Source organism: Rhineura floridana, chromosome 11 (assembly GCF_030035675.1).
Source record: "Rhineura floridana isolate rRhiFlo1 chromosome 11, rRhiFlo1.hap2, whole genome shotgun sequence".
NCBI lineage: Eukaryota > Metazoa > Chordata > Lepidosauria > Squamata > Rhineuridae > Rhineura > Rhineura floridana.
The window spans coordinates 67,606,103-67,619,029 of NC_084490.1; the positions used below are offsets into that span (position 1 = coordinate 67,606,103).

Sequence of the window (12,927 nt, forward strand, 5' to 3'; positions counted from 1 at the left end):
ATGTGGGGGAAAAGAGAGAAGCTGGAGAGAAGCTGGACAGGAGGTTTCTGCCATCTCTCCTTCCACTGAGAAATCTAGTGACATGGCCCTCTCAAACTGAATGCGGAGGCCATTTGTGACAGCTCTGCTTCTGAGAGGTTGCTCCAAGATTTGGACAGGAGTTCAGTATCACCAATTTCTAGATGACATGCAATTTTATCTTTCCCCACATGCTACTAGAGATGGAATCCACAACCAGACATCTGAATAATGTATTGAAAATATACTAAAACAGCTCTTTTAAATTATGCTATTTATTTACTTATGTAAGCTGGTACAGCACAGTGGGGAGGAGAGCCAGGCTGAGAGTCCAGAGTCTGCGAGTTCAAATCCACGCTTGTGTCTCCTGGGTGTCAAGGGCCAGCTAAAGATCACCCCCACAGTGAGTGGCTCAGGGGTTACGTGCCCTGCCACCTGTGCAGTCGTGGGCATGCTGCATAGTCCCAAGGAGCTCAGTTGCCCCCAGCTGGCAGTTACGGACAAGGAAGGAGTTGGCTTGTGCAGTTGTAGCAAGCTGAGCAGGCAGTAGCCAGCTGGGGAGGACTAGCCTCAGAGGGAGGCAATGGTAAACCCCCTCTGAATACCACTTACCATGAAAATTCTATTCATACGGTAGCCGTAAGTCAGGATCGACTTGAAGGCAGTCTGTATCATTTCATATTTACTTACATTTCTATCCCCTTTTATACTAATATTCAAGGTTAACTCATTTCTTATTCTAACTACTGTTCACCCACTAAGAAAAAAGATAGTGAGAATATTTTTGAGTGGTGCTTAGAATAGCAGTTGTAATTCAATGCTTTTTGTTTTACATAAAACATGCTAATAGATATCAAATTTAGGTTGGTAGACCTCCTTTATGTTGTTACAGACTTCATATTAGGGTTTTCTCTGTTCTTTTCAAAACGCTTTGGATAAGTTTCCCTTCCAGATGCTCTATGCAGATAATTCACTTTTAGTATTAGGTTTTCAATTGTTTCCTGAATATAGAATATATTCTATCTATGCTTTAGTTTGCAATTGATAATTTTATGGATGGCCCAGGACAAAAACTGTATGAGGCTTTTTTGTTACTAAAGGTTTTCTAAAGCTGTGGTTATAAACCCATTTGATCTGTTGTACAGAATTATGATAAAAGTATCCCCATGTGTAACTATTCAGAATGAGGCAGAATATTAAAATAGAACTTTGATAATATTATATTGTATGTAAAAAAAACCTTATATAATTTACCAACAGCCTCATACCCAGTGTTGCTTAGGAATTCTCAGAAACCGAAAGATCAGTAGTTTCAAAAGATTCAGTCCACCATCTTGATTCAAAATGGTGCCCAGCTGTATCCAAACACAGCCAAAAACCTACTCCTTTACCTCAGGAACCATCATGCAAAATTTGCTTACGATATCTTAAGAGGTGTTCAAATGCATAATGAACAAACAATTTTCAAAAACAGAAGATACAAACAAGCCTCTTAAATTATACTTAAAAGAAATAACATAAACCTTACCTACAAAATGACAAGGGGAAAATGCATTACCAGATTACCAGATAGTTGACAGCCTTTGTGGTCTTTGATTTTTTCCCTACAGTAACTACATAGAATGGCCATTAGGAGTGTGTAATAGATATCCCATTTGGAAACTTTGATCTCTTAGAGAGGCAAGTGTGATGGCAGTGAATAAATAAATCAGTGCTGGAAAGAACTGAAGAATATTGAGGACAGTTGAATTCTTTGAATACTTTTGCTAATGGTTCATGATTTGAAAAACAAAGTCTGAATACGAGTGGCTGAACATTGATAGCTAAAACCCTTTTTCAGTCCCTTTACTTGGGCATTTTTGATCAACTCCTTAAAAAAAACAGTACTGTTGTTGCTTACAGTATCTTCCATTAACTGATTTCCAGTTTATGGAAATGAAATCAGCATAGTCGATCCAACGTGTGGACTTGCAACATTCTTCTGCAAACTGATCAATAAATTCTAATACAAGATTACCCTAAGCTGCCATGCAAGGCTGCAGGTAAATGACTACAAATCCTCAGCTTTTGTATGAAACAATGCTTAGGCCTTACCTTTAAACTTTGACAAAAGTATAATCAAGACAGGTGATAATATATCATGTATGAGATAGGGATGTTCTACCTCCACTATGTAATTCAGATGTTCTATTCACAATGGAAGCCACTATTGCTTCTCTTGCAATTCCCAACTGAGGTAGTGGTAGTAGTAGTAGTAGTATGGAGCCACAGTTTCTTTTATCATCGGTGCACAGAGTGTGCTTTCCACACAAGAAAACATTATACATTGGCTAAGATCTCTCTATGGAAACAGGGGCTTTATAAGGAGATTCAAGCAACTTAACTGTGATACAATCCATATGCATGTAGAAGACAGGAATCCTAGAATTTGTGTTTCTGGCATTGTGTACCCTGCAGTCCTTAAGGAGGCCTTAAAATTTAACATGAGCAAGGTGTGAGAGAAAGTATTTGACTCTCTTCACACCTCATTTACCAAGTTGGCCATGAAGTGACAGGCCAATTCACACAGGAAAAAGGACAATGTGTTTTCTTCCCAGGACAACCTTATATTTTCCTCTGTGCTTGGCTAGACTCAGTGGCGAAAAGCACTCTGCAAAAGAACGGACAGCACTCTGCCTCGGAAAGAGAGCACATCCCCCAGCTGATGAAGTTCAGACTGCTGACGGGAACTGTGCTGGGAGGGTCTCTCCGCATTTCCTCCATGAGATTCTTGACTGTCTCTGCAAGCCGAGGGAGAATCTACCATGTGGTAAAAGTCATGCCTAGTTCTCATCACTGAGGTGGTAAACCTGTTTCTGGGCTGCACCCTTTTGGACTGCAGATGGAGGGCTTGTGGGAATGAATGCTTTTGGAACACATAGAAAACTGGCATGTCGGGTAGAAGACTGGGTTGAATGTAGTTTTCAATGTAGGGATTTTTGTTTAACATTCAATCTAATGAGCCCTCCAACTGCAGTCTGATGTGGTAAAGCCAGATACCATTTAGAACCTGACCCAACTTCCAGTAAAGGAGAATGGGATTTGGCGCTATTCCCCCCTTATCTTGTAGTGAGCGCGTCCTAACCTGTGCAATGACAGCAGGCACTTAGCATTTCCTAGCAAAAATGAACTGCAAATATTCCCAAAGGGTAACATTTTGCATGCCATTTTCATGAAAATGGTTGCCTAGGCAATCCTTTGAAAGTCTTAATTTGGACACTCCCAATTGTGAGAGACTTCAAAAAGACAGGACCTGTATTTCCTCTCTGATGAACATATTTGCCTTCGTATTTCCAAGCCAGTTTATGTGCGTGTAGTAACTAGAAGAACGAGAACGTTGTTTAAAAACACACACAAATGTATTGTGGATATGTGCCATTTTCTAAGTGTGAAGACTAAAAAAAAATGTCCAGAATATATAAAACGCAAAGACAATAGAAAATATTCATATTTATTATTTGTACTCAGCACATACAAAGATCAAAACAAATATAATAGCATATGTAAACATACTTTAAATAAAAAATTAAACTATCATATATTTGCTTTGAAAGAGATGCAGACTTACCCCTATTTATAAAGTTGGATTCAGCAAAATTATATTAAAAACACTAACAGTTTAAAATACTCCCCAAATATAAAGATATTCCTTATTCAATCAAGTTCAAAAGATCACAGCTTAAAAGGACAAATCAATATCTGAACTAAAGCTGGCACAGTTATCTCCATATTCAAGAGAACCAAAATTATAACAATTTTAGTCTTTTTTGTTTAAGGAACCTGAGTGAGTGTATAAGATATAGATATATGTCCAACTTCGCAGAAGTTGAACTTGTTTATATCTCGTCAAAATGTATTGGTCTAAACCATCTTTCAGAACCAAACCTCTCAGGGTGCATTCAGAGCTCTGAACTTCTTTGCATGATGAGTTCAGTATTGAGTCTTGTGTGCTCACACACTCCTTCTCTGTCTCTATCATAACCCCGATGCAGAGAGTAATACTGCAGATGGGAATTGTGGTTGGAATGGAATATGCGATTCTGAGATTCCTGAAAACATAGCCCAAAGAAATCTGGAAATGAGGGGAGAAGTAGCATCTGAAGTGTCACCAGCCTATGGTGGTTTGTCTTTCTGCTGTTTTTCTATTATCTAAAAACACATTGACAATCTACTGAAAGACAGCACCACCAATTATTAAGGCACTGTCTTAACTTCATGTGGAGATAGCTTATTACATTATAGCTGATCAATAAAATCCAAAGAGTCAGATGCCTATATAAAAAAAGTATAAAAACTCTATAGTGATTTCCTCATACTTGTTAACATGGCACAAAAAGCTGGACTGTTTAAGGGATAGACAGATTTTTGTTTTTGTTTTAAGCATTTTATTAGCCATCTGGATCCCTTTATCACTGGCCATTAAGTCACATTTGAGAACTACAATCATCTTGACTCCTGATTTCAGTATTACTCAAAGAAAAAAAGAGACTATCATTGCTGGATTCGATTTATAAATGAAACCACAGAATAGCTGAATTAAGCACCATGTGCAAATGGCAAGAAACAAAAATTAAAGGGCTACAGAAATAATAAAAATTATAATGAAATTTTATTAACTACCTGCAAAATTCCAGAATTTTGGGCAGTTGGCTGGACCACATTTCTTAGCTCTTTCCAAAGTGCTGGAACTATAAGATTGTGCCTACCTACACCTTATGTTCTATGAATTATGACACGATTTTAAAAAGTTATTTGCAACATACAGAGACAAGTTGTATGGAATGTAGCAAGCATATTAAATGGTGCATAAATTAAAGATGGTACTTTCTCAAAGGGTTGTCATGAACTTATCCTGATACAACAGGCTCTGGATCCCACCTAAGTTCTTCTGGTTCTGGTCCTGGATATACCACAAACTGCTGTCCTCTCCACTTGAGGATTGTTTCCAACAGAGCCTGTCATCATGATAGGGTGGCCTGAAGCATATGCACAGTGATGGTGAATGAGAAGCAAGAAGTAAAAAAAACAGTTGTGAATGACAAAATGAATGAGCTTGTCATGCAAGTTCATGGAAAATGAGACAAATGGGACTAGATTAATGGTAAATATTAGTGGGGGGGAATCTATGTAGGGGACTAAGAACTGAAACCACATATGGGGCACAATCCTGCAGAAAGTTCATTCAAGTCTCACTGCAGTGAGTAGGAGCATCACAGGAGCCCACCATCCATCTGTGCAATGGGATACATGCAGAAAAACTTTCCAGAAGATTATCTCCAACATGGCACACAATCTTTGTGGAACTGCATACACAATCACTTGTGAAGTGCAGCACAAGGGTTTCCCAGTTAGAAAGCTGATGTGCACAGGAATTTTTTTTTTCTATACAAAGATGATATCCATGAAGTAAAATGCTGTGTGTGAAACAGCCCTAAGAAACGTTAACTCTTGAGGACTGTTTTACTCATTAAGGTAATATAGGTTAGATGTGCACTGAAAATGTGCTAAAATGCATGTGCTCAAGACTCAGTGGTCTACAGAAGAGAGTTCAACTACATTATGTAGTGGAAGCAATGCAGATTGTGAGCAACGTGGAGATGCTGCCCAACATGGAACTCCTATATTTAAACACATAAATACATAACAAAAAATACATTTACACACACAAAATGTTAAAACATACAAAACATAATCCACTAATTCCAAAATACATGTCTACCATCACATTTAGGTTGACTGATGAAAAGAACAATCTGAAGTGGGTGGGGGAAAGGGAGAGGCAAAGGCAGACACGCCCAGTACCCAGAGCCTATTGGATGTGTTGTGAAAGGGCAGGACAGAGAGGCATTTGTCCTTTCTTTTCTGTTCCAATTTTTTTTAATGATGGCACTTTTGTCCTCTGCAATACATACATCAGCTCTCCCCCTATTTTAGCATGAATCCATGAGATTCATACCTTCTACTGATCTGCCCCCAGCATCTCAACTTTTTGCCTCTACTGATGGTGAAGCTCTCATGTTGGTAAAACAAGAGCTATAGAAGCTCCTGCAATGGCAAAGAGGAGCCTCACAAAGTCAGCTCTCCCTCTCTGCTCTTGGACCTCCCCCTCCACCCTTGGAGAGGGAGATCTTAAACATTATTTTGCCCATAGGACACCTTCCCAGGGACAAAAGAATTGCAGCCTGGATCTATATTAGTCTTGTACTTTCAAAAAAGCCATACCCTTATCTTTTATGCCTAGTTCATTTGTAATATTTTGAATCACAGGTTTCCAACTATCTATCACCATTTTGTATTTTTGTATGTACTCTGCAAGGCTGTGTATGTAACCATCTCCAACCGATCCAAGGCAGTAAACTTAACTATCTCAAATTGAACAGTTTTTAAAAATCAGTTTTTGATAAGTCTTCTATAATTTAAAGAACAAAAATCTTGCATATTTATATATACATATAAAAACTGGTTCTTGTTTGTCTACTAGATGATAGTTTTCATGTTATTCAATAAGAACAGCAATGCTTCAAGCTCCAATTTTAATTGGAAAAGCTCATTAATCATCTTCCAAATTATTTTTGCTTTCCTTCATAAGAAAAAAGATCTCGCTTTGCCTTCTGACAAATCCAACAATTACTTTCTCTTATCCTATTGCTGTGTAATCTTACAATAGTTTTCTCTATCATTAACTGCCACAGAAAACCATGCTCTTTTGTAAATAAGAATTCCCACACTTCAATGGGAATTATAATCTGCATTTCTCCTCTTTTAGATTCAGCTTCAAACTTTTAAAAATACACTTGTCTTTTAAGTGATTGTGTAATTCTGATAACAATTTTTTTCTCCAATACTAGCTTCTCAAATTCTGGTTTTTATTTATTTATTTATTTAATTTATATCCCGCCCTTCCTCCCAGTAGGAGCCCAGGGCTGCAAACAAAAACATTTAAAACACTCTAAAATATAAAAGCAGACTTTAAAATATATTAAAACATCTTTAAAAACATCTTTTTAAAAAAGCTTTAAAAACATCTTAAAAAGCAATTCCAACACAGATGCAGACTGGGATAAGGTCTTTACTTAAAAGACTTGCTGAAAGAGGAAGGTCTTCAGTAGGCAACGAAAAGATACCAGAGATGGCACCTGTCTAATATTTTTCATGATCAATTATTTCATTTTTTATTTCTGTCTCATCGAAAAAATGTTAAATTTGTTTTGAGGGCTCCCCTTCACATTAATGAAAGGGTGGGGAGCCTTTTTGCAGCCCAGGGGCCACATTCTCTTCTGGGTTACCTTCTGAAGGCCACATGCCAGTGGTGGGAGGAGCCAGAGGCAAAAGTGGGTAAAGAACAAATGTAAATGTTATCTTTGTACAGCAGGCTAGTTTCTATACACATCCACACACCAGTTTTCCTCCAGGAAGGTAAATGAGACACAATCAGAGCTCAAGGACACATTCCAGCCAGGCAAAAACATTGGGAGTATGAAGCAGGGCCAGACAGAGAGGCCAAGAAGCATTCAGCCCTTGGGCCCGAGGTTCCCCACCCTTGTATTAATGTGTAGGCAACCAGTGCTATGTTTTCACATTACGCACTTCTCCCCCCTTGCCATCCAGTAAGGGAGAGGAGGAAACACACAGCTATGATGATACATGAAATGACTTTGAAGAGGGGGCTGTTTTATGGACCATTTCCATATCATTTATAATCTGTAGTTCCACCCACAGTCTTCCAGGGTACATTTCATAAAGGCTATTGATTGTTGTTTATTATTGAACTATTTGTAATTCAATAGCCTTGGAGTAGAATCCACCAGAAAATCTCCTCAGCTGCATTTGAAATAAATTGAGCTGTGAAACAGAGTACCAAGATTCTTCCCTGATGTCCTTTTTGAACCCCAAAACCTTGTTTTACTTGTTTTATAGATCTAAATAAATAGATTTGTTTTATTTATTTATTTTTATTTATATCCTGCCCTTCCTCCCAGAAGGAGCCCAGGGTGGCAAAGACACTAAACATTTTAAAACACCTTAAAAACAAAAAACTTTAAAACACATTAAAATAAGACATCTTTAAAAACATATGAAAACAAAACATCTTAAAAATATTTAAAAACAACTTTCAAAACATCTTAAAAAGCAATTCTAGCATGGACGCAGACTGGAATAAGGCTTGTTGAAAGGGAAAGATCTTCAATAGGTGCCAAAAAGGTAACAGAGATGGCGCCTCCCTAATATTTAAGGAGAGGGAATTCCAAAGTGTCTGTGCCACAACACTAAAGGTCCACTTCCTATGTCATGTGGACTGGACCTCCTAAAGAGGAATCGACCTCCTGCAGACCGCAGTGATCGATTGGGTATGTAAGGGGTATCCTGGTCCCAAGCTGTGTAGGGTTTTGTACACCAAAACCAGAACCTTGAACTTGGCCTGGTAGCTAATGGGAAGCCAGTACAATTCTTTCTGCAGCGGGGTAACATGTTGGCAATACCCTACCCCAGTGAGCAGTCACACCACCAGCTGCAGCTTCCATACCAACCCTAAGGGCAGCCCTACATAGGGTGCATTACAGTAACCCTGCCTGGAGGTTACCAGTGCATGGACAAGTGGTCAGGCTATCCCAGTCCAGAAACAACTGCAGCTGTCTTACCAGCTGAAACTGGTAAAAGGCACTCCTAACCACTGAGGTCACCTGGGCCTCTAGCAACAAAGATGGATCCAGGAGCACCCCCAGATTATGAACCTGCTCTTTCAGAGGGAGTACGACTCCATCCAAAGCAGGCAACTGACCCATGGTTTATTTATTTTATTTATTTATTTATTCTTTGATTTATATCCTGCCCTTCCTCCCGGCACGAGCCCAGGGTGGCAACCCAGGGCAGCAATTATCTGAACTCGGGAACCAACAACCCACAGGGTCTCCATCTTACTAGGATTTAGACTCACTTTATTGGCCCTCATCTCTGGAACTTATGGAAATCCATTTCCCAAATCAATTCCTTCACCCCACCCTCCTCCTGAAGTAGTGTCCCCTCCCCTAGTATTCATACTATACACATTAGCTCAGCAATCCTTATACACTCTGCAAGACAGACTAGAACTATTCAGGTACTGGCACTGCACGTAGGGGATAGAGGTTCAAAATGAGAATACCAGTCTGCCTATTCTCATATAGTGAGATCATGCCTGAACCCAGGATTTCCTGGCAATCAGCTCATACTCTTAGCCTTTATGTTACACCAGATTATGTGCAACATGTTGTTCACTGACAAGTAAGCACACACAGACACCCAACTCAGATCAACATTTTTTTCTAGACTGCATAATTTATACAACATCAGTACAGACCAACAACTTACCTTACATTTACAGGATGATGTGGGTGCCAGTGTGATTGGCCAGGATGCATATTTGGGTGATACGGGGGCTGGAAATAAAATGTGAACCTAGGTTACTGGAAAAATTTTAAGTTTACTATACAGGACAAAATGTCTATGGTAGCCTTTTAGGAATGTATTGAAACTGCTTTATACTCTGGCAGGGGTGTTTAAAGTTGCCTATAAAAGATAGTACTGGTGCCAGTTGACCAAACACACCTACAAACATTTACTTTGAATTCTTTTCCTATTTAGCCTTTTGAAATTCAGGAGTGATTTAGATGTGTGCTGAGTGGCATTGAAGCAGAGAGTCTTGAGATAGGAGAATGGACTATATCATTTCAGTCTCTGGAGGATCACATTTCTGAATGCTCCTCTGCATTAAAGAAAACATCTCTGTACAATTAGGTATAGTAGAGGAAGAACTAGGCAAGATCGTTTCTTCCTTCTGCAATAGTCTTCTATTTGCAGTGATGGACAAAACATTTTTAGAAAGTGATTCCCCCACCAATAAACTGAAACTGTATAGGTATTCCACCATCTCTGGATCCCACAATTCCATTTCTGCTGCATGTACTGATCTAGCCTGAAATAAACCTAATTATTTGCTGAAAGGGATACCACTATTATAAAGACACACATTTCTGGGGCTATTAGCATACTGCTGCATGGTTGCAATACTCTAGGTGAGGCATCAATACAAATCTCTGTGGCGGAGAGGAGTTGCTCTACAGTGAATTAGAGATTTGGTCATCAATCTATCACACTATGTTGTTGTGACCATGTGCCGCTTCTCTGTTCTGTGACTACTTGAGTTTATATGTCTACAGACCAGATAACTGGTGACAATTAAGGTGGAATGATAGCATCCTCCAAGTGATTTTGATTTGTCTAAGAGTTTTTACACATTACAAAGGGTAAATCTAATTTTGCCACCTCAGCCAACATTGGTCCCTGGTAAGTGTTAAGTGTCCAATACATAGATTTGCAACACAAATTTTATCTTGGTCACACTTTCTAATTTTCAAGTGTGCATTTAAAACATATTCGGTGTACACAAAACACAATGTATGAACCAGCTTTGTCGGATATCCTCATGGAGAAGAACTTTGGTTTTTAGAGGAGTCTTAAAAAATAAATAAATCTCCAAGTCTCCAATTTCTTTTCTTTTAAAGAAATTAGTTGAATGCCAGATTTCAGACTTGGCTTCACTTTTAACTGAAGCACAAATTACTTTGCAAACCTTGGCACATCAGTGTGAGAGATACATGGCATAAGCACACCAAAAATATTAATGATCACAAATGGCAGAGAGAGTAGGCAAACAGGTAAGTCACTTCGATCATGATATTATTGGTGCATATAATTAAGGTAATAAAGCAACAGGTTAGCATTCCTCTTACCTGATAGTTATGGACTTCTGGATTGTTTTTAGTGCTAAAACAAAAACAAAACTTTTTCTGAGTATTTTTCATAAGGTGCAACACAGAACAAACCAAGCTAGGCAAGGAAAAGAATTGCCTCCCAAGATTCCAGCAAGTAGATTTTGTTTTAAGAAGTGTAACTATTAGGATGATAACTCAAGAGACTACATGTTGTGGAAGAACTTTTGTAAAACACTCTGCATGTATTTTCCATCTTCAATCTCTCTCACAGCTTCACCAATATGATGACGTGCTCCCAACAGCATATTGCCATCTGTGCCTCAGTCTTGTGCAGCGAAACTTCTGAGGCAGATGGAATGTTCATAAACATTCCATAAGGCCTTGGCAGCTGAGCCAGTGCTTAGGGACAGCTGATTTCAATCAACTGGAGTCAGAGCTGTTTCTGTTAGTAGTGACAGAAGCTTCAAAGCCTGCAGCCTCTGTTAACCAAAGAGATCTTGGGGTTGAATTCTTCTAATTATTTTAGTGTAAACTGGACAAACCACCATTTTCCTGGGGTATTTTTGGTCTGATACCTCATTTGTCATATTTGGACATTAAGTGCCCAAGAAGAGTATCCAGACTCAGTGTTAACTTTGCAAATAGATATATAGGTGCTTTTTTGAGGGTGGGGAGGATAATACAACTATGTATAGGTTGCTAGTTTGATATTTCCTCCTTTTAAAGTAGTCCTTTATTGCTTGGAACAAATTATCCATTAGTAAAATTAGTAGTGTGGGTCCATAAACTCCACATTTTGTGCTTTTACACACACACACACACACACACACCAATGTAGATAAGCAAGTTAAAAAGGAAAACAGTGATTTAAAACCGTGCCACCACTAATTTAGCTGACTGAGGGACAACAAATACATTAGCTTGCCTTTATAAGCTCAAAGATACCAGGTGGCTTTGTACAAAAATCTAAATCCACCTGACAATGATTGAAGGCTACATTTTGAGAAGGCAGCAATTTCACAATTGCGAAACTTTTATAGGAAGCACCATCTGATAGAACAGCAACTAGAATAGAAATAAGGCAATGTTGATTACCATTATTAATTAGAAAGAGATAGTACACCTGCCCAAACAAAGCAAATAAAAATAGGCAAGACAACATAATTGACAGCCTTTCCAAATCTGGTGTCTTCTAGAAGTTTTGAACTATAACTCCCTTCAGTCACAGTGGGGCCATTGGTCAGGGATGAAGGGGGCTGTAGTCTAAAACACCTGGAGGGCACTAGGTTGGGGAAGGCTGCAATCTAGTTACATTGAATCCCAACCATTTATAAACTTAACTATCTAAAATTCTTTTTTTACTCAAAAGCTTGTAGATATTTCCACTAATATCCCAATCTGTTCTCTCTCAGGGTGCTTCCAGACAGGAGTTTAATTTGGGAATCCATGCTGCTCATGCTCTCAATGTTTTTGCACTTTCCACATGGCATCATAATCAACATGCCAATTCATACTACTACTACTTCTTTACACGTAATATAGATTTCCCCTTACTGTGGAAAATATTAATACATCTGCAGTCACTGTTGGTGTGGAAGCTCAACAGTGCATTGGGGGGGCAGTTTGTCACATTGTAATGTGCGTGGTGACATTTTGGTGTGTGGCCTCTAATGGCACACCCCTACATCCATTTGCTCCTCACCTCATTTTGTTTCCGGTGACCCAAACCCAAATGAGCTTGCCTATCTCTGCCCGCTGGTTAGGACAGAAAGTAGCAGAATAGCAATGAATATCCATGACTGAACGAAAGTGAATGTATGGAAGGTACCATACCAAACATGCACACAGACAAACTGGATCAGAACAATCCATTTGTGATGTAAGGCCCCTGTCCGGAGGCACCCTCAAACATAAATCCCCCCTCCTCCAGCCTTAAGAATTGTATCAGTCTTAGATCTTAGTGCTATATTAGATTCACTCTTAAAATGAAAATGTATTTTTAAAAGACAATTCCAAATTGAATTCAGTTTCAATGCTTCAAAGTGACAATATTTAAAGTCGATTTTGATAGCTGGGGAGGGAGCATTCACATATTGCAGAAGCAAGCAATCCTGCAGTC

At 38.9% G+C, this 12,927-nt stretch overlaps 1 protein-coding gene across 1 annotated transcript in view; it reads right to left on the reverse strand.

Moving 5' to 3' along the window:
• Positions 1-3,539: 3,539 nt before the first annotated feature.
• The window catches only part of LOC133368055 (band 4.1-like protein 4B), an 82,933-nt gene continuing 73,545 nt past the window's right edge, over positions 3,540-12,927 (reverse strand). The window contains exons 14-16 of the mRNA XM_061592138.1: positions 10,827-10,860; positions 9,406-9,473; positions 3,540-5,033 (exon numbers count right to left, since the gene is read on the reverse strand). Of these exons, the coding sequence (XP_061448122.1) occupies positions 4,886-5,033; positions 9,406-9,473; positions 10,827-10,860 (250 nt within the window). The 3' untranslated portion in view covers positions 3,540-4,885. The remainder of the gene's footprint in view (positions 5,034-9,405; positions 9,474-10,826; positions 10,861-12,927) is intronic.